Genomic DNA, 21643 nt, shown 5'->3' with positions numbered 1-21643 from the left:
CAGTGTTCCAGCGCTGTCATGTGAACTCTTTGTATCAGTTTCACCTGTTCTTAAGGCAATGGTCTGTTCTTCAGGACTTATGCACCCTTTTGTTAAAATGCCCTTCAACAGCTTGGGTATCACAAAATAGGAGATTTTTAATCTTCCACAGGCAGTTTGGTTACTGGGTTTGCAGAGAGAGAAGTTCAACTTCTGTTGTGCTGCTGTGATAAGGAATGTAGTCGTACTGTGACTTCAGTACCAGAATATAGATGTTTGGTCCCTTTTTCTGTTCATCCGTCCTGGCGGCTGTCAGTGGAACACAGGGGAGCAGTGGAGTTAAATCCCAAATCCATTGTTTTGGTGCTGGCAATTCCAGGCCACTTGCCCCCTTCTTGAGCACACGTGCAATATTCCTGTTTGCGCTGGAGCCCTCTCTGTGCTACAGAGCAGTGTCTTGGCTCTGACCCTGTTTAAGCATCCAAAACTATGGCGTGGCTGGGTGTGAGCTACCTGGCATAACTTTATCCAGCCAAACCTTTCCACATCGTCTGGGCCTCAAGACAAGCCACCAGCGTTTTATTGCCTTTTTATTTGCACTTTATTTTTCTTCTTCCATGATAGTGTTTTACTAAGGAAGTGTGTTCTTTGGAGGGGCTGGATTAGGGGGCAGCTGCTATAACAGGCATCTCTCTAACCTTGCCATTTGTTCAGACACTTTCTGCAGAGGGGAATTAGAGTATATGGGGCAAAGTTTTTATTTATTCAGCTGCCCATAAGAACTTGATTGTAAATAAACCTGTGTTCTGCTTTTAAAACCCCACAATGCTCCGATTCATTTATTTGTGTGTCTGTGTGCGAGATCTTGTTCTGAATGAGCGAAGATGGGAACCTGAAATGTGTTTTTTCTGTGCTATGTTTTCCTGATGAGTTGTGGATCTGTGTTCAGCCGCATTGTGGGATTTGGTTGAAAGAGGATAATGCTCTTAGCTTGAAGCTGGACATCCTGCATGTACAACTTGGTCTTGCCCTGGTTCAGGAATGCTGCTACAACCTGGTCTTGCCGAATACTGCCTTGAGACTGAAGGAAGTCATACTGCATTGAACAAGTGCCTCTGTCCTTGAAAGGCTGACATATTTGTGGATGTTTTGGATTAACTAAATTGAGGAAATTAGTATCTATATTTCAGACACTGCTGAAAATAGAAGGCCTCTTCTGCTGTGATACTTTCACTGCTACCTTGTTAAGTTTTTAAGCCAGTAATAGGAGTTGCATGTTTCTTCAAAAACATGAAAATCCTTCTTGAAGATAACGCTCTGGTTCCTGCTTCAGAGTAATGAAGCAAAGCCTTTAGCTGTTTAATGTATAAATTTCATACATAACTGAGAGCCATCACTGACCACCCTCCTGTTTTTACGAGAAAAGTCACCTGTCCAGCTCTTGGAAGTGAGATAGCAAAAATGAAAAGATTCACATTAGCATTCTGAAGCATTTCTAAAGGCAAGCTGGTTTTTTTCTTCTGCCTGTTGCTGTGGCAGAAGGTCCTTCTTGAAAAGGCACACCTACCAAGGGTCCAGGTGACCTTGGTTACTGCGGGAAAAGCAGATCAGTAAACGACAAGTCAGCATGATGGAAGACTATTGGGAGATTAATGTAATAAAAACTGCAGGCTCTGCTGAGGAGGATCAGAATGGGTTTAGGATGTTTATAATGTAGGCTGCTATACTTGTTTTTCTACAACATGGAGACAGATCTTAGGCAAAACAAAGCCCTTTGATGCTGTTATGAAGTAGGTTAATAATACTTGAGGGTAATGGCTAGTTAGCTAAGACCTTAAGTATTTTAATCTAAAAGTCCTTAGGACCATGGTACGTAAGAAATTCTAGTGACCAATTTTAGCTTTTTTGGCTATAGTTCGTTTATTTACTTCTATTGCCCCCTTTTCTGCTTCAACCTGCAGAGGGAAGAAGAGAAAACGAAGGTACCTGCTGTGCAGAGGTGGCTAAAGGTGGAGCTGCCCTTCATGTGGTTTTGGGAGGTGGGGTGGGCATCTTTCTCCAGATGCAAGTGTGCATTCGGAAGCATGTGTTACAGAGAAGTGGCTTCCAAGCTCCCTTGAAGATGTTTGGAATGGTGCATGTACCCGCACCTCCCAGGCCCTCAGGAGTAGCAGGTATAACAGGAATGCTCATTCCTCTCCTGAAGGATTCATAATCTAGCAGCAGCAGCCCAAACTTAACAAAACCAGCTTTCTCCTGTTTGCTTTTGTACTGTGTGACTGATTTTGTGGGTTAATTTCTGGGGTCTCTGGGATCTGGCTTTCCTTCAACACAGGCACATGTGAATTCTGTGTTTTAGGGCTGGCTGTGGTTTGTGTTTGCCAGAGTCGATTAGAGAAGAGTGGTGATTAAGCTCTCCAAATAATCCACCTCCTGTTAATAAAATGTTGCTGGAATTTGGAAAACACTGAAAGAGCTGAGGGATACTGGTTCTATGTTCATTTTTTGGAATAAGTTGTCTACCCAGGCCACTATATTCAGGCAAATGTTGATGTCATTGTTTGCAAGAAGCAAGCTTGATTTGTGACTGCAAGATTGCCTGAGATGGAGGGTGCTGTTCAGGCTGGCAAGTGGAGAGGATAGCATGTGATCTTTCTAATCATCTAATCAGACTAACAGATGCAACCCAGAGGAAAGCTACAGCTGTTTATGCAGCTTGCAAGCCAAAAATTACACGTATTGTTGTGCATAATATCAAGACCAAATTCATTGTGAGGACGTGAGGAACTATTCTTGGGACATTCATGAACAGAAAAACTAAATTGGTTGAAATCTCTGTTCGTGTGTCTTGCATCTTGGATGTTGTGCCTCGCTGTAAGTAAATTAAGGATGGGAGGTGTACTAGCTAGCAATGTACTGTTTTGCATCAGCATGCCAACGGGATGTTGGTGGAGCAATAATAGATGAACTGCTTAGTGATTATGAGAATAATACATTGTTCTCAATGTTTGGTAGTCTTTCATAATGGTATCTATTTATAGGGACTTGGTTTGGGGTTTTATAAACTCCCTTTTTCATAAAAGGCTCTTGGCTGTTCAGCTTCTTATCAGACTGGATGGCTTGTAACACTAGGAAGGAGAAGATAGAGAAAGCTTTAGAATAAAGCTGCTTTCAGTAACCATCCTGTTCTTGTAAGTCTCTAGTCTTTACAAAGCATGTGAGAATGACATTGTAGACCTCTTCATTGACGATCTGAGCTTCCTCAGTTAATGCTTTATGTTGCTGACTTAACCATTTTCCAGTTGAATCTTAGCCCAGGTACAGTATTTGCTCTTGGAAGGGGATTAATTCTTGAAATCCTGGATGGACGCAACTAGAGACGTGCTTTCAAATCCCCTACAAATTGTCTTCCTTGTTTGCTAAGAGGTTAGTGATTCCCTCTAGTAGATGCGAAGAAGCACAGGACACGACTGCGTGGAAAATTCACCTTTGTTCAGTGGTTTAGGAGTTTCACGTCTCTATCCCGTGGCAGCTCCTGCGGCATTTGGAACACAGCAAGGTATTTAATGTTATTTGCTTGTTGGTTTATTTGGGTCTACAGCATGAATAAGGTGTCTGTACAGCAACAAATACTATTCTGGACTTGGAAAACCTACCTATACTTCATAAAAACAGAAATTCTTGAACACGTATAAAGTCTGTCTCTAATCTCCACCTTATATTTTTTCCAGCTTTCTAAGAAAAGAAATATTTTCTTTTTCTGCAGTTTGTGTGCAAATAGGCCCTAGAAACTGTTTCTACTCTCAAAACAGTTTTAAAATGGGAAAGCAAGCAGAAAAATAGAAATGAAGCAAACCGCAAGGACAGTCCTACTCTGTCAGACCAATGGTGTCTCTAACGCGGTATAGGTATACTCATTCATGCAGGTCCAATACAGAGAAGTGTAAGAATGGGGCATGAGTAGCATTGTCCTTTCCTGATGCTGCTCCTCAGCTTCAGAGTTGTACAGGGTTAAGGTTGCACCTGGATTGTCCTGTCCAACATCTGCCAAAAGCATTTTCCCTGTGAACACGTCTAGGCCTGCGAATCAGTTCATGTTGGTGATTTCCAGAGCCTTCTGCAGCAACACACTGTACAGAATTTGCTGTCTCATTGCTTAACTGGACGCTGCTATTTTATGACTTACAGCAAAGTGAAAGACTGATCTCTCCTTCATGCCACTCAGGTTTTCTGGACCTCTCTCTCTGGCTATGTCTTGTGTCCTTTTGGTCCTCCCACCCCTCCCTGTTTTTATTTTTCCCCTGAAGAATCTTATTCCATCTGTTTTTACCTTGGGTTCAGGCTATTCCCTACTTCTGGTTATACTTGTTACCTTTCTGGGCAGTTAGCTGGACTGTTACGTTCTTGAGGTCTATCCTGGTTTGAGTTCAACGATACCCTGCAAGTAATGGGTTGCATTTGGATCTGATTTAGGAAAATACAGTAGGACAGATGAATTCTCATTCGGGGTTTGATCTGACTCTTCACCGATATATACCACCTTTTTAGGTCTTAGACTGAGCATGCCCTTTCCAGGATGTGGATATATAAGGGGTTCTGAAATGGTATAAATGGCATTCTCTGTGTTCTTGATTTATTTCTCAATAACTTCTCTGCTTATGTCAAGACATTCTTCCTAAGCGATACCAAGTATAACTGTGCGTGTCAGACTATAGTTGTATATTCTTTGAGCGCAATACTTTTCACTTACCGTTACAGAATATGCAGTATTTCATCACCTATCCAGTCTGCATCATGAAGCACTCTGCCAGCTTCACATAGCTTTATTTTTGGGAGTCCCGAATAGCTTTGTGTCTGTTGGCAGGCTATTCAATCCTTATCTAGGCTTCTTTCCGTTCATCCAAGGGTATGCTCAATAACACGTCCCAGGACAGATGACACTGTGCTGTTGTATACCTGCGATGGTGTAGGGGAAAAAAAAAACAAACCACACCTCCCCCAAACAATCCCTGAAAGTAGCCAAAACTCATACGTGTTGATGTTCTTTAATAATGGGATAAAATATAGGAAATAATGAGTGACATTACCTTCCTTCTTTTGACAATTTAAAGCCTCTGGTGACAAATCTTGAGGTACCTTTTGAAAATCTAAGTACCTTGTGTTGATCAGGTTACCTTTTTCTGTACTCTTTCAGACTTCTTCACAAAATTACTCTCTTCAAACCTCTCTGCAAAGGCTAAGCTATCCCTTCTCCTCCAGATTTTTCTATTAGCCTACTAATTTTTTAATACAAATTATAAAGAGTTCTTGGTCTTTTGTGATGTTTCGGAAGATTTTTTTGAGCTGTTTTTAAATAGATGGTTTTATGGTTTTACTTTTTATGAGGAACTGCTAAAATGAAAAGAAACACACCTTCTGTGCTCTGCCTGAGTATCTCTTGAAATACTCTTTGGTAAACTGTATATGGGAGTAGAGTGCCTTACTCACTTTTGTCTCATCCACCTATTTTTTTTGACAGCTTTCCCAGGAGGTTTTTGGTCATAAAAGCTTCATTCACCCACAGTTGCATACCCATTTTTGACCATGAGCTGCCCTGAGTCTCAAAAGACGGGGACGAGTGGGAAGAATGCTAGTTCTCCTAATAAACAAGTTATCTTCAAAAAGAGCACCCGTGACAAAGCTGTAAGTACCATAATAATGGGTTTATATAGGTATGAGTTTTATTTGTAGTCAGACTGGAAACTTATTAGAAAGCTCTTTCGTGTCCCTTTCACTTTTTTCTGAAGAAGGACCATGAAGCGTATTTGGCGCTAAGTTTCAAGAGATGATATGAACAGGGTTTATAGGGCAAGCTTCTCATATATATTACACTACAGGAGGAAGGCAACTTGCCTCCAACTCCTGGGTTGTACTCCTGCAAGTAAATGTTGTTGATTCGTTGTCTTTCCAAGCTGATGGCACCAAAAATCTTTATAGTTCTTTGTCCCATGTACAAGTATTTGTTCTACTTTTGGGAGTTGGTGTACATCAGGTCTTCAGTTCTGACGTCCTGAAGCATGTGAATAATCCTGTTGAGCCTGGTGGTGTTTGCAGGTTTGCTGGGAAAAAATAAATATTCCGTGTAAAGTGGAATTGTTCTGATCTCTACAAGATTTATAGCTCTCAGGTGTGTGTGTGTGTCTCCCAACACACAGCCATCAGCACTTTGTAGTTCAACCATGGTCAACTTTTCTCTACAGCTGACCATCTACCTGGGAAAGCGGGACTTCATTGACAACATAGGGAACGTGGAACCTGTAGGTAAGTCCGCAAGGATACATGCTGCCCTTCCTGCTCTCTCAACCCTGATTATCCTCTGTTAATCTTTTTTTATTTTTTCCTTTCAGATGGTGTTGTATTGGTGGATCCTGCAATTATCAAGGGGAAAAAAGGTTTGAGGTTTTATGCAGCATATGTTTCAGAGGTTGTTAGTCCTCTTTTGAAGTGAGATGCTGAGAGATAGAACCTCTTTTGTTATTTTAAGGGTGCAAATGTAATTCTCTACCCCAGGAAATGGGCTGCTTATTCAATGCGATGTACATTCTTACATATGGCATGAATACTTACTGGGTTATACAACAGTGTGGAAATGAGTTTCCCTGACTCAGTAGTGCAGGAGGTTTTTACATCCCACCCTGACTGCATTGTTAGCCTGCTGTGTACTTTACCTATCGTGTGTTTCTTTCCAGTCTACGTGTCCCTGACCTGTGCTTTCCGGTATGGCCAGGAAGACATTGATGTGATTGGCCTCACCTTCCGACGGGACCTGTTCTTCTCTAGGGTCCAAGTGTACCCGCCTGCTGACAAGCCAGAGTCTCTCTCTCACTTGCAGGAATCTCTGCTGAAGAAGCTAGGGAAAAATGCTTATCCCTTTTTCTTTATGGTAAGTATCTCATAAGAGCCTCTGACCCTCTTCTCCTTGTCTGTTATTACCAGGCTGCTGAGACCTGATGATGGACTGAAGATGGGGATTAATAGTGAATTCATGTTATGCAAAGTTCCAATTTTGAGTGACAGGCAATGTACCGATTTTTTTTTTCTTACCAACCTAAGTAGGTAAAGCTCAAGAAGATCTAACTGCATGTGAAAAGTGCTTTACTTAAAAAGCCGATGGCTTTATGCTAGCAACAGCCCTGTATATTCTTGTCTTTCCCATTCCTGAGGAGCTGGAATACTTTATACAATTGCCTCAGTGCTCACAGAGGAAGTGCCAAATCCTTTCTTTTTAAAAATTTTATGGATCAAACAAGCAGATGAAAAGCTCTTTACCAGATGTTGTCAACAAATAACAGCTCATTGCCAGATCTGATTCTGACAGGATATGCTTCCAGTACTGTCAGTGACATGTCTGCCTTTGCATTCCCTAGGAAGATCTAGGTTTGAAAACCACATGCTCTGATATAGCACAAATAAGTCTTTGAATGATTCTGCTAAATGGGTTGGTACCTGCTATAGTGTTATTAACCATTCAGATATAACTACGTGTCTGGAGTTGCTGGCCCTGCCTGGGCCAGGACTGAGTGGATACTGGCTGCTGGCTGGTCTTCGTGGCCTTACTTGTGTTTCTAACACAGGGATGCTTTGCTCAAGCTTCAAACCTTTGTGAACAGTGAGTAGCACTGCTGGGAGCTGTACTGATTATCTTGGATGAGGAGCCAGATGTTGCAGCTTCTATTCTAAGCTGTGCCTCTAGGGCTTTGCTTGATTTTTAGACCAGGTGCTTCATGTACCTGGACTCTTTTACTTTTTCTTTTTTTTCTTTCTTGGCTATTAAAGTATTTTTGGAAAAGAGGGACTTATTCATACAAGGCAAGATAAGGCCCAGTGTATTAAGGCCCTTATCTTAGCCAGAACTTCAGAGGGTTACTGCATTGTGTCAAGTGACCTGTTGTCTTCAGGATTGCTTTGTACCTTTTGTGAGCAGTATGTTAACTAACGTATCTGTGTCATATTGCATTGGGGTATTTTTCTCCTCTTCCTCCCACAGTTTCCAGATTACCTGCCTTGTTCAGTCTGTCTACAGCCTGCACCTCGTGATGTTGATAAGGTGGGACCAATGGGACACTTGTGCTTATCACGGTTGGGGAAAGTTAGATGGAAAAAGTCACATGAATTTATTTGGCTAGCTCGAGAGTAGAATAAGGTGATACTGGATTTTACCGTGCCATGCCGCAAATGTCAGGAACCTGACTTAAGAGCTACAAGTATGTGTCACGGAGTTGGAATTTAAGTTCTCAGAATAAGAAAGGGAATCTAGGCAAATAGCAGCAAGACCACTAAATCTGCAGTGTTTGTAGTTTCCTTAAGGGTACCATATGATTTGCAGGTTGGCTGCACATAAAATGATTGTAGCTGTCAGGCTACGTGAGAGAAAAGGAGACCGAGTGCCTAAAAATCTCATAGATTGCTATAAATAGCATGTGTTAAGACCTGCTTCTGAATTAAAATAATTGCAGAGAAGGGCTGGGTTGCACATGTATGAGCAAAACAAAAACCATGGAGTAAATGTCACCAGATGAGATGTTCTGCAAGGTTTCTGACACCATTTAAAATATTCCTTTTATACTTACTGCATGCTTCTCTGAACAGCAGAGCTAGACTAACACAGCCAGGCAAGGTGGGATGCAGGTTGTAGAATCCAGTGCAACAAGGATAAGCTGTGTTTTCTGCGAAGGAATGATATTCTAGCAAAAATTCCCGTATTGCTCTGTAGAGAGTTATCTGGGACTCACACAGATGTCCCACGGTGGTATAAACCTGTTAAAGCAAAGATCAGATTGGCCAGATCACTCCCACTCCTTAAGTGCTGGGAAAAAAGAAGGTTGACCCAGAGTCAGGTATTGGCATTACAAAGCCAATTCAGAAATTCAGTTCAGAAATGCAAGGTGGACTGGAGAGCCTTGCAGGCTGTCAGTCTGATAACCTGTAGCATGCTGTGACCTCTACGGCCCTGCTCTCACAGGATGCCTTTTAAGAGTAGGGATGTCATCTGTCAAAGGCTGGGAATTAAGCCTCACTTATCAGAAGCAGCATGGAACAGGTGGATGTTGCTGCACCAGTTGGCGGGGATCTCCATTACAATGGGAGGAGGAGAATTTGCAGTTGGCAGGAGTCTGCCAATTTCTGGTGTACAGAAAGATATTTAAACATCTACAGATGTTCTTGGCTTCTGCGACTGATTTCACAGCTGTCCTCTCTCTCTGGCAGAGCTGTGGGGTGGACTTTGAGGTGAAAGCTTTCTCAACAGAGAATGTGGAAGAGAGAATTCATAAGAGGTAACAGAACATGTGTGTCTGTCTTCAGCTTTGTCCTTCTTACAGAGGGTGGGTGGTCCAATAATGCACCTTGGCTGCTTGTTCAGCTTTGCCCCCACTTGTCAGTGAACTTCTTGGGTGTAAGCGCATGTGAATGTAGAACTCGTGCCTCTACCAAGCACAAAGTACCACCATGTTGTCCTCTGCTGCTTCCCAGGGACTCTGCACGTCTGCTGATCCGTAAGGTGCAATATGCTCCAGAAAAGCCAGGACCCCAACCTTGTGCGGAGACCACCTGGCAGTTCTTCATGTCCAACAAGCCATTACACTTGAAAGCTTGCCTCAGTAAAGAGGTGAGGAGTTTGCCCCAGGGCTGCGAACACCATAGTATTGGTATGCCAATATGCGTTTTGCTGCCCAAAGCAGCTACTTCATGTGTTACTCAGTCTCAGCTGAGACTGACTTGTCCCTGCACTCAAGGGCTCTAATGTACTTTCTGTCAGTAGCTACTGTTAGGGAAGGCAGAGACCTCGTTACCAGACGCATTTAAGGTTAAATAATGTCATTGAAGGAAGGGCCATGAATCGCTGGAAAGGGTCATCTTGCCTTATCTGGCCTCTGTGAGGAGATTTAATCTGGGGGGACTAGAGAGGTTTAGGGCTTGGGAGAAGCCTCCTGGCTGGATTTCTGAGCATCAGATTCCTTCTAGGTATACTACCATGGCGAGCCCATTCCAGTCACTATCACCATCAACAACAGCACGGAGAAAACAGTGAAGAAGATCAAAGTCCAGGGTATGTTTTTACTGTTGCTTGGGATTCTCTGAGGGCAAGAAGACTGAATGATGAGAGGACTGAAAGAGCCGGAATTCAATGCTTGCAAAAGTTTAAGCAGGCAGTCTGGGACAAGTCAGGGATTTGTCCCTCCACCCTGTCTGTTGCTGTTCCGTTGCTGTTCAACTGAAACACAGCAGCTTTTTTTCCTGACTCTCATGGTTACTTGTGGCTTCATTTCAGGCACTGGTATGTCCCCACTATTAAAGAGAAAGGCTCCAGCACCTGCAGCAGGGAAGGCATGTGCTCTGGGGAAAAAAATCCACCTCTTTTGGGAGGCCAGAGGGAAGGGCTCTCTTGTCAATGTGATGCCCCTGCTAACTGCATGTGCCTAGATTGCATGCAATTTTGCCTGGGGTTTCAGAAACATCTGGCAATGTAAGAAACAGCCGCTCTGCCAGCAATGGTGTCATTCCTCCTGAGGAAGCTGAGGGCAGGGACTGAGTTTCAGAGGAGGCTCAGTAGTGTGCCTGTTTATTTGTGGCACTGTGTGTTTTCATCCCACAAGCTCTATTGCTCTTGGACCTGTGGAAGACAGTCTGAGAGACAAAGGATGAAAAACAGAAGAGAAGGCAGGGAAGGAACAAAATTGCTGAGGTTTTGTAAAAACTCTATAGCAGAGAAAGCCATTTCAGTGCTTGTCTTGGATGCAGTATCTAGTGATTCCCAAATATTTTTAGTCTGGCACACCTCTGTCAGGCTTAAAAAGGCCTTGTTCGTCCCCAGATTGTCTTCTCATCAGTGTTTCAGTCAGAATTCCCTTGTGGTCATATTGGTGTTTGATTGGAGAATATAAGCCATTTATTATTACAGGCTCTTGACTGCCATCTGCTTGATGATGGTCTCTCCTGAATGCAAATGCATGGGCTATAGATACGCAAGAGATACCAGTGATAAGAGAGAAAAGCGGACACACTTAGAGAAGCAAGAGGGAGATCTTTATAATGGAAAGAGCAGGCTCCCAAGGGAAAGTGTGGGTTATTGACTTTTTGTCACATCTCCAAATCAAGGCTGGGTGCCTTTCAGGGGAGATAGACTTTGGCCATTTGTGTGCTGTTGGTCTCTATCCAGGTCAGGCTGTCTGACCTGGTGGTCCCTTCAGGCTCAAAATGGATGGGTTTTCCTGCTGTCCTCATTGTGTCTTCCATTCCTAAGACTCGGCGGGGACAACTGTGTTGTTTCTGATGCGTACGCACAACTGATTGTCCACTTTCTCCTTTCTCACTCAGTGGAGCAGGTTGCCAATGTGGTTTTGTACTCCAGTGACTACTATACCAAAGTGGTAGCTGCTGAGGAATCGCAGTGAGTGAATGCTCGGCTTATCCCTTCTTGCTCCTTCATACCCTTTTAATTACCCTCCTACTCAGTAATGGGAGGTACTCCTAGCTATAGTCTGGCAGTTGCTTGCTATTACAGTGCTCTCTCCTCTTCTCTTGCCTCGTGTGTGTCCCCCACAGCACTTGTGCTCTATGGATGCAGCTGATCTCTTTTTCACATGCAGCAGGGACTCTGCACGTTTTTTCGGAGAACGGGCAAGTTGCAGAAGAGGTTTGAAAAGTAATTACCTACTAGAAAAACTTAACAGGGACTGTGGAAGGCTCCCTATTGCTCGAAATCTTTAAATAGAGGTGCAACATTTTTCTGAAAGGTGCTCCTGTTTGAGTGGAAGTCATGGATGTTCTACCTTGCTCTTTCACACCATTTCATTTGGTTTCTTCTGGCCTTAGAAAGTCCCTGAAAACTTTGAGCCTACCAGCATTGTGGAGAACCACTTGTTCTTTTGTACTGCACTGCATTGACAGTGCAGCATTGAACTTTGCTTTGTGAGGAGCATTGGACACACCCAGACACTTTATATTTTTCTGGTGTTTTGCTCTGTAGCTTAGGGACATGTTTTCCATTGAGTATTGGTCTTCTCAACTAGGATTCATTTTCTCCAAATTTGGAGATCTGCAGCATACTTTTGACCTACTTTAGAAGTCTGCCTTAATGTGAAATCAATCATTTTCTGCAAGCGCTTGTTCCTCTCTGCTGATGATAAAGGGAATTTTTTGACTAGTTTAGATGTAGGCATCTGTTTTAGACAACTAAATTGGGACAGATAAATTCAACTCCTTTTGGACAGCTTTGTAATCTATTTTAAAATTCTCTTGGTTGGATGTGTAACAGAAATCAGAGTGTATCACTTTCCTCCTCTCACCTGCTTCTGATTTTCAGGGAAAAGGTGCAGCCAAACAGCAGCATGACCAAGACACTGACACTTTTGCCCTTGCTAGCAAATAACCGGGAGACACGGGAAATAGCTCTGGATGGAAAGCTAAAGGATGAGGACACCAACTTGGCTTCTAGTACTATGTGAGTAGAGTTTTAAATGGTCCCAAGTAGTGGAGGGTTATAAAGAAGAGGGGAGGATGGAGGAGACACTTCTATCAGGAGTTTGTACTTGTAAATATGTGTCCGGATGGGTACATCTAAGTTGCATTACTTATCCTATCATATGCATTCAGGGTAAATAGTGATGATGGATCTGGAGAGATACTAGCTGTCCCTGAGGCTTCTCTGCTCTATCACTTTCAGGAAAATAGGATGTTCACCTAGTTCTTGCTCCAGCCATATATTGTTGCTATGTTGGTGCACCACCTAACACAGCTGTCTGTTTTCTCTGGTAGTATTAAGGATGGAATAGACAAGACAGTGATGGGGATTCTGGTTTCCTACAAGGTTAAAGTGAAGCTCACTGTTCCAGGGTAAGAGAAGCAGACTTTTTGCTACACTTGCGTGGAGTTGAGAGGGGAGTGTGTGTACATCATTGAGTGGGGAGAGAGCAGGGCAGTCCACCCCAAGAGAAAAAGGGCACATGTTGTAGGATATCAGGCTCCTTCTAAAGCATAAATTGCCTGGAAATCAATCTTGGCCTATCCAAAGAACTTGCGCTGAGCCAGAGGGGTTGGATTACCTTCCATAGATACCGTATGACTTTACAGCTGAAGTATGAACCTCTGGTTTGCATTGCAATTTTTTGTTTCAAAGCCATAACTTTGAGAACTGAAGTGAAATTTTGTGTGAGCTTTTATGTTGGCGTTTTTGTTCTCCCGGAGCAGAAGGCAGAGACATCTGCCTGAGTCGTAAATACTGTAGCTCAGGTTCTGTACTGAGCCAGCTTTCTGGGAGAAGCTGATGTTATCAACATGAGCTAGTTCCCAGCATACAGTGCAAAAGAGGACAAGGGTAATACCTCTCAATTGACGAGAGTCACTGTTTACATTGGTATTTCATTCATTTATCCTTCTTTCTAGTATAAGAGTCAATCGTTTGCCTAAAGCATGATAAAAAGACTACTGCCTTCTGTGGTCCTCCGATTGCCCTTGCCCTTTGGCTCTCAGAAAAGGAGCCATGCCAAACACTTGGTCAGGAGTTCAAAAATCTAGACTCTTTTTCCATGGGAAGGACATGAAAAATGAAAATTACCTTTTTTAAAAACAAGTTTATTTGAATTTTATGCTTTGCAGCAAGTAGAGAATAGTATATGAGGAATGTGATTTCAATAGTCCACCAATAAAACAGCATTTGGTAGAGCACCAGAATGGAAAGGCACTAAATATGCTTGGTTTTCTCCTTGTTTTCTTCTGTAGCATGCTAGGAGACCTCACCTCCAGGTAAATGTCATCTTCCTTTTCAGACCAGGCAGTCATAGTTGTTAATTTGTCTTTTTACCCTCTTTCCTATTCCCTTTCCTGCCTCCCTAAAAAAAAAAAAAACTATCCCTTAAGCTAATAGAAGTAAGAAGTCTGGCCATTCAGCTGTGAAAATGAAGCAATTACAAAAATATCTTTGATTTTATGTACATGCAAGTACATTCAGCACATAATAAACCAGTTTTTTTAAGTGGATATGCCTGGGATATTTGTGGAGAAATCAGAGTTTAACTCTTTTGAGGGGAAAATTATGATTAGAAAAAGATGCAAGAAGGGGTGAAGCTGGAGTTCAGGGCTTGGGCTAGCCTGAGGTGGGAAGGGAACTGAACCAGGCATGAATAGAGCTGTGGATCTGATGCATTCTCTCTTCTCCCCAAAGTGAAGTGGGCACAGAGCTGCCGTTTCGTCTCATGCACCCCAAACCTGAGGAAAAGAACCCAGCAGGTCAGTTATGCCTCATCGTTGCCTTGCTTCGTTAACAGACTCAGGTGAACTCTTACCTTGGCAAGGCTTATAGTGATTTGTTGTGCAGGAAGCTTTTAGAGTCTGCAGGACTCCAGTATGGGGGCTGCTCTCTGTGTGTATAAGTATGTATCTCTGTGCGTATATATCTCTCTCAACCTCAAGGCACAAAATACCAGGGAGGAGGGATGCTAAGGTGGGAGAAAGTGGAAATGGGTCATGTTCCCTTTTTATCTTTTGTTTATGGAATCACAACTCAGCACAGGGGCTTGAGGAAGCACTGCACAGTTCAATCTCATGACTACTGTGCAAAATGCCTTGAATGAAGCTGTTAGCAATTCCCATCCAGATTCCAATACAGCAAACAAGAATTTGTCGCAGAAAACACCTAAGACACATTGCTTAAAGTATTTTGCTTTTTACAGAGTTAAGAGGTGATAAAACTGTTCATGATTTTAGAGTCCCTGTTATCTAGATGTGGCATTGGCCACAGTGTCTGTGATGTGGCCTTTATATTCAGTGGGTATCTGAGAGGAATGTCTCTTCAGAGTCAGGTCAGTAAATGGAAGTGTGGGAACTTTAAAGCAGTGTAAGGAACTTGCCTTCCTCAGGCATGTCGAGGCTTGGGATTGGATGCCAAAACTGCAGGCTGTCCTTAGCATCTGTGTTCTTCTCCCACTTAGACCCTGGCTGGCTCTGTTCTCTAATGGTGAGCATACAGAAACTGCAAGGTGCTTGCACTAAATCAAAGGCTCCTCTATGGCATCTGAAGCAGCTACTGAACACAAAACGTTATGCCAGCCTTTTGATGTTGGGACTGTTATCAATGAGTCATCTTGTCCTGCCCTCTATATTTTGACAGAGTTGCATGGGCTTCAAACAAAAACCCATAGCTGCTTCTGCGCTGCTTTTCTTTTTCATCCTTTCTTTTTTCTTTTGGGTCCAAACTTGCCTAAAGCCATTCTTTCTAAGAACATGACCACTGGAAGATGGTGGAACCTGTGAGAGGAGTTATCCTGAGACAGGTGCTTTGTTCTGTGCTGGAAACATTAGAAAGGGGTGACTTGAGTCCTCATTGTGAGAAATTGTTGGAGGAATCAAGTGTGAGTGATGAGAAGAGAGATTAGTGATCCACGCCACACTCAGTTGCTCTGGTTGGGAATCAATGTTTGCTAAGTATGGATGTGCTGGAGTGGGTGAAGGTAGGTTTCTTCACTCTTGCAAGAATTGCACTATAGGAAACTCTCACTTCCATTGGGAAAACCCCTGCTGTGAGCTGTGCCAGCATGGCCTCTTAGGATGGACACAGAACAGCCTCACAGGAGAAGTTTTTTTGTGCATATTACACCCCCATCAGAGTAGCACAATGAGTCTAGGAAGCACTTTTAGGACAAATCCACAAGGCCTGTTCCCCTCTCACCCCCTTTCTGCTGTGCCTATAAAGGAGACAATCACATCACCAAGGAGCAGCACAGGACACCCTGCAGCAGCATGCAGCCCAAAGCTGCCTCCAGCTGTCCTGTGAGGTGGAAATCAGGTCCTCGGGGCTGGTCCATAGGACTAATAAGGTTGGATCACCTTGGAGAAGATGCTGTGAAGCAAATGCTTTTGTTGGCATTGCTATGCCTGTGCTGTGGATTTCCTTTTCATGCTGCAGGCCAGTGAAGATCTGCCGGCAAAACATTGATGTTGCTGCACCCTTGATCATGATCTCACATGGGTGACTTGCCAAAGATGATTGGGCAAAGGTCTTCTGTCTCTTCTAGTAGTTTGTACATACTGAAGCATTTCCCTCAGACTTTCCTGCAGGAATCCCCCTGCCCAGGAACTTGGTGAGGGGCTGGGACTGGCACCAGTGGCCCAGGAGTGGCGGCTGGTGAGGGCCATCTCGTGTCCATGGGGAGCCTCGCAGAGCAGAGGTGCTGGTGGGGCAGCTCAGGGCTGCAAAATCTGGAGCTTTCATAGATACAGCGAAAAGCTTGAAAACTTCAAACAAGGATTGTCCAAAGGCTTAGGCAACTGTAAAGAATTTCACACTTTTAAAATGGTGTGAGGTTTTTTTACTTGACATTTTTTGGTGTTAACAATGCCGCAAGCCCCTTTTTATTACTTATGCTTCAGGCAGATAATTCTGGCAGAAGCATTTGTAATATGAAGAAAAAATGGAAGTCAGTCAGCGCTCTCTCCCTTGTAAGATCATTTCAAAGGATGGCTGATATACTCCTTTAGATAATATGCTCAAAAGGATGTGGGCAGAAGACTTCACAAGGGAAATAGAGAACTGCAATATTTCTCAGATCGCTTCCCCCAACACGTCCTCTTACCAAAGGCTCAGCCCACATATTGTTTGCTACATCAAAGTCTTCTAGGAGCTTGCTGTCAGAAGACAGCTATGGTTCATGCATTTTGTGCAGATGGAAATTGCAGGTTTCTTATAAACTGAAAAAAAATATAGGTAGTTTCAGGGGCTATCCCATGGGGAAAGCCCTACAAATGGTTAACTCGAGAAATAAATGTGTTCTCTTAAAAAAAGGTACTGTAACACAACAGAAAATTCTTGTGAAGCCTGCATAGCTGAGTTGAAAGCTGTGCTGGAATGTGGTATCTGAGCTCCTTAAAGGGAATAAAACAGCCTCCCATATGAAGCTGGTAAACAAAACTCTTTCCGGCTTTATTGGCTGGTAGTTTTCCATGCACTGTGCCTAATCGCTCTTCCCAAATGTGAGTTCATGCATTTTAAGTTTTTATTCTACCATGTTAGTTCATAAATTCTGAGAAATAAAATGTGTTTCATTAGTGAAATACCATCTAATTTGGAATCAAGCGAATCAAGACTTGATTGCAGAGATGGAGCCTCAACAAACAGCATTTAAACTCTCAAAGGCCCCAAAAGATGGAATTTTTCTTTGTTGGCTTGTTCAGCAGCCTCTGCAGTGGGTGTAGGCAGGGGTGCATGCACAGGGAATTTTGAGATCACTCCTTATCTTCTTTTTCCGTTCCCTTTTGTTTTTACGGATGAGTCAGTAGTAACCATTTTTCCTGTTGCATCTCCCTGCTTACTTGACTGTCACTTCATCTTAAGACACAGCTGGGAGAAAGGAAAGAAGTCAAAGTGACCATCTTATAAAGTCAAAGCTAAAGTGGGATTAAAAAATGCCACATATTATGATTTATTCCTTGCAGTGGGGTAACAATCTTTTCCCTTCTCTAGCCAAGGTGATTTATGGCAAAAGTAACTAAAACGTGTAGCATCAGTATATTTAATCGCGTAAGGCTGACTTGACTGTAGAGAACCTCAGAAAGATAAGCTTGTCAAGAACATGGTTTAATTTTTTTAGGGCCAAACTGGGGCAAGTGTGATTCATTGCTGTGTGCTTTATGTCACAGCAGATTGCTTTGCCCTTTTTATGTGTCTGAGCAAGCTCTGAAGCATTCATCACTCAGTAAAAAGCAGGTCTGTCGGAGTGTGTGGCGATTGCAGATTGCTTGATCTTTCTTTTCTGTGCCTGGAGGAGACAGAAAAGGAACGGCTTGCTACCTTTCCTTTCTCGTATTTATTTATAGCTTCCTTGTCTTGGACTTCTTATAGGCTAGCATTTGCATGTTTCATGTGTGCTTGTTTTGCAACTGTTTTTGGAGCCATGTGGTTCACAGGGGGTTATTTTTAGGCAAAGCAGCTCCTGTTCCATTGACAGTCTGTCTTTTCTGCCTGTTGACAAAAATGTATAGAGATCTGTTTCTCTTAAAGATGGATTCAAACTGGGCTGTGTCCCCTCATGCTTCCAAGACCTTTCCTGGTCAGCAGTTAGCCCAGAAGCTCCTGCTGGGTTTTTTTCAACACTGTGGTCTCAGCATGAGTTCTTTGGTCTGGGGTTTTCCTGCCCTTCTCCTGATGTTTTACATTTTGTGGGCCTGTGTCTTGGACACTGGCCTTTGTTTTGGCTGTTATTCAACAAATGGTCATTTATCTGCTCCCTTGTTAAACTTGCATGAAATGTCTGGTTTCAAGAAACACATAAATGCTTTGTCCCTTTAATAGTAAAGCTATGCCTGCCCTATATTGGTATTGTAACTTCCAGGAATTAGTGAATTTTTAAAGCACTTGAATATCTTGAAAAAATAACACAGCCTACTCCTGTTTTTTCGTTTCCCATAAAGTTAAGAGAGGTTAAAAGCAAGCTTATCGTGAAAATTACCATATGCTACAACTTTAATTATATGGAATAATTTCTGTGGCTGCATAATAAAAGCTTGCAGAAAACCGTCTGCAGAGTATGATGACATTCTGGAGCCTCATTGATCCTTGAACACAGCCCCCTCCCATCCCAACCCACAAAACAATTGCTGGCATGTGAGTTAAAAAAAGAAAAAGTCTACCCATTCTCAAGTTCCTGAGAATTTTTCAATGTTATAATGTTAAATATGCCACAGGACAGCGAGAGAACTGGGTGAAGTGGGCCTAACTCCTGCTAGGGTGCAAATGTAGGCATTTAACAAGTATATTGGATGTAGTATAGCAGCCTGAAGGTAAAGTAGTGTACACTTAAATATAATATTACATTTGCGGTACATGATAAGCATTACTCTACTGCCACGCTACCTACCTTGATTCAGTAATCATTTATCTGACAGTAAAGTATATTCTCAACTGAAACAATACCTATTTTCCCCCCTCAACCCGTTTTGTAAAAATGGCTTCAAACCACATTGGTGCGCTTCTCGCTCTGCTTCACCCATGTCACTGTTCCCATAGCAATGAACATACTTCAAAGTGGGGAAAGAGAGTAGACTAAAGAATAAAATTTGGAGGAAAAATGAAATGAGAATGATGCTTTATGTGTTGGAAATTTCCAAAGTTCTAAATATTTCATTTTAAATCCATTTCAATGAAGCATGCATGCCCTTTCAAGACTTCATCTTAGCTTCTGAGAGTAGAGGAAACCATCCTTTCCATGTCTGGATAGGTATCATCTTGAATGTCTTTACATGACCCATCCTTTGAGACATTTTGGGTAGAGTGGCCCCAATTGGCACACTTTTAATGCTGACTTTTCCAGCAGTGTTAGTCACCACTTGTTGCCCTTGATTTCAGTGGGCGTTGTGGGTGGGAATTCTCCAGGTAGCAAGTTATCCAGTCACTGAAGCATCCCTGATCCATGACAACTTCTGTAGAGCAGTGGCCTCGGTGCGCTTTGCTCCTTGACTTAAACTGGTCGAGAAGTAAGCCAGTGAAGTGACTGTTACTTGGTAAAGATAATGTAACTGTGAGAAGAAAGAAGTCCCTGCCCCCACTTCATCACTGCAATACAGTCTGCTCTGCTTATTTTAGGCTGTGCTGAAACAGTTTCCAAGGAATCCTGCTAGCAAGCAGGATTTGGTACAGTGTGGTTAGCAAAGATCCCATTAAAGAAACACAGTGTCAAAGGTCTTGGGATTATATTTAGGGAAAGATGAAATCGGGACTATTGGCTCAAGTGCATAACCTGTCTAATGAGATGACCTAGGCCATTCTGTATTCTGACCTCTGTTTGATTTTAATACCTTCATGTTTATTGAACAAGAACATCATCTTCTCATCAGCTGACTACTTAAATCACAGTGACAGACCAATTAAGACTAACATCATCTCATGCAAGCACTGTCATCTCTGAGTAGAAGTGCGTGCACAGATGTCTCTCAGCTGTGACTACTAGCAAGCATAAATGGGAAAAAATCTGTCTTTGTTTCTCAGCCCTTCTGATGTCTTGGGCAATGTTGCTAAAGTGCTTTTCCATTCAGGAGATCAAGTTTTTCTTCAGGTGCATGTATGCACATTTTGAGACTTTCTGGAGTTCTCCTTGTATTGCTGCAAATCCTGCTGCTTTTCACTGTTCTGGCTTGTCAGTTTATAATTTTTTTGCTGGTTTTAGCATCCACTGTTCTAACTACTTGATGTGTCTTTTTTTTTCTTCCTCTACTGCATGCTGATGCTTGCAGGGAAAGATGGGTAAGTTTCTTTTAATATTTCACATTCTAGCTGCAGTTTTACATTGACTCTTTGAAAATTCCTCAAAATTGTCCGAAAATCCACAGGGTTCACACAGTACGAGCTTAAATCCAAAGTGAGTAAGTTACTGTGGCTTGACAAATTATTACTATCAGTTGAATAGCAATGACTGACCATGTGAAACCAGTTTAAGAGAAGATGTTTTGCCTCACAGTTGGAGGGAGGGGTGTGTTTGTGGTCAGCTGATGCTCTGTAGCTCTAAGTTTCAGGAACTAAATAGGTTTTGACCATGTGCCCCCATTTTAGTACAGAAGGAATAAGGATGAAAGGTTTCACATTTTATTTCTAGACAGAGACCCTTTCAGGTTGCAGACTATTCAGCTAGCTGATAAATATTTAGCTGGAATGGACATGATTCTGTACAGATGAACACCACCTCAGTTTGTGTCCTGACTTGCTCAACCAACTGCTTTTCATACTAGCTAGAATACCACCAATGAAGATGGTGCCTGTGGGAATGGGATCCAAATCTCTTTGAAGACAAAGAAAACGTTATTAAAGTCTGCTCTGGCCTTCTCTTCTTCCTCCTATATGTTGCCTTTAGTCTACTGGTATAAAAAAATTGCTAACATCATTTTGAAAGACCTGTGTTTCTTCCGTTTCAGTGAAGCAGAGCTGGTATTTGAGGAGTTTGCTCGTCAACAGCTAAAAGATACGCTTGATGATCAAGACAAGAACATGTCCTCAACTGATGAGTGACTAAAAGAACAAGCTGCCAGATAAGATGTGTAACCTAGCATCAATTAGAAATTTAGGACTTAGGTTTCTAGTGAACTGCATGTTCTCAGTGCATGCATGGTCCTCCAGGGATCAACCCTGAGATCAGTGGACATACAATTATGAATCTCTGTTGCTTATTAAAAGTTTTGGCTCTAGAAGAATGTTGCAAACTCAAAACCTGATGCTTACTCGAGCTACTAGAGGAGGACAGGAGGGCTGCCATGCTGTGACTTCTGCTTTTAGGGCTGCCTAATAAAAAAGTTGGTTGCTTTCACCACTGATGAGAACTTAAGTGATGGTTTGTGCAGCCTGCCTAGACTTACGCCGGTGTCAGAGTCTCTGACTTTGAAATGCTAGTGAACCAAGTCCTAGTCTGAAAGGCTGCCTTGCAGCCTTTGGTGATTCATTGAAGTTTCTCAGTGGCTGTACAAAACTGATTTTGTTTCCTTTTGGTTGCTTTTGTGTTTATATTTATGCTTTACCAAACTCATCTACTGAATCTTCTCAGTGCTTGCTCTGTCCCCCTGTGTGGCTTGCATCCACTTTCTGTACCATTAAATGTCTTGCAAGTCATCTTCCATGGAGGCTATAATGCTGAGATACAATGTTAGCTTT

At 42.6% G+C, this 21643-nt stretch overlaps 1 protein-coding gene across 1 annotated transcript; it reads left to right on the top strand.

Annotated features, from left to right (window-relative positions):
- The first annotated feature begins 5562 nt into the window (after positions 1–5562).
- SAG (S-antigen; retina and pineal gland (arrestin)) lies at positions 5563–21007 on the top strand. The gene is made up of 15 exons (XM_009707509.1): positions 5563–5677; positions 6154–6279; positions 6366–6410; positions 6708–6901; positions 8006–8065; positions 9226–9293; positions 9490–9625; positions 9982–10066; positions 11335–11407; positions 12323–12460; positions 12775–12852; positions 13738–13761; positions 14180–14244; positions 20239–20248; positions 20914–21007. Exons 1-15 carry the CDS (start codon positions 5563–5565, stop codon positions 21005–21007), a joined length of 1311 nt encoding a protein of 436 aa, XP_009705811.1.
- The last annotated feature ends 636 nt before the right edge of the window (positions 21008–21643 follow it).

Source organism: Cariama cristata, unplaced genomic scaffold (assembly GCF_000690535.1).
Source record: "Cariama cristata isolate BGI_N322 unplaced genomic scaffold, ASM69053v1 scaffold13739, whole genome shotgun sequence".
Lineage (NCBI taxonomy): Eukaryota > Metazoa > Chordata > Aves > Cariamiformes > Cariamidae > Cariama > Cariama cristata.
The sequence above is the reverse complement of the archived record's forward strand: the minus strand, read 5'-3'. Positions and strand labels throughout refer to the sequence as shown.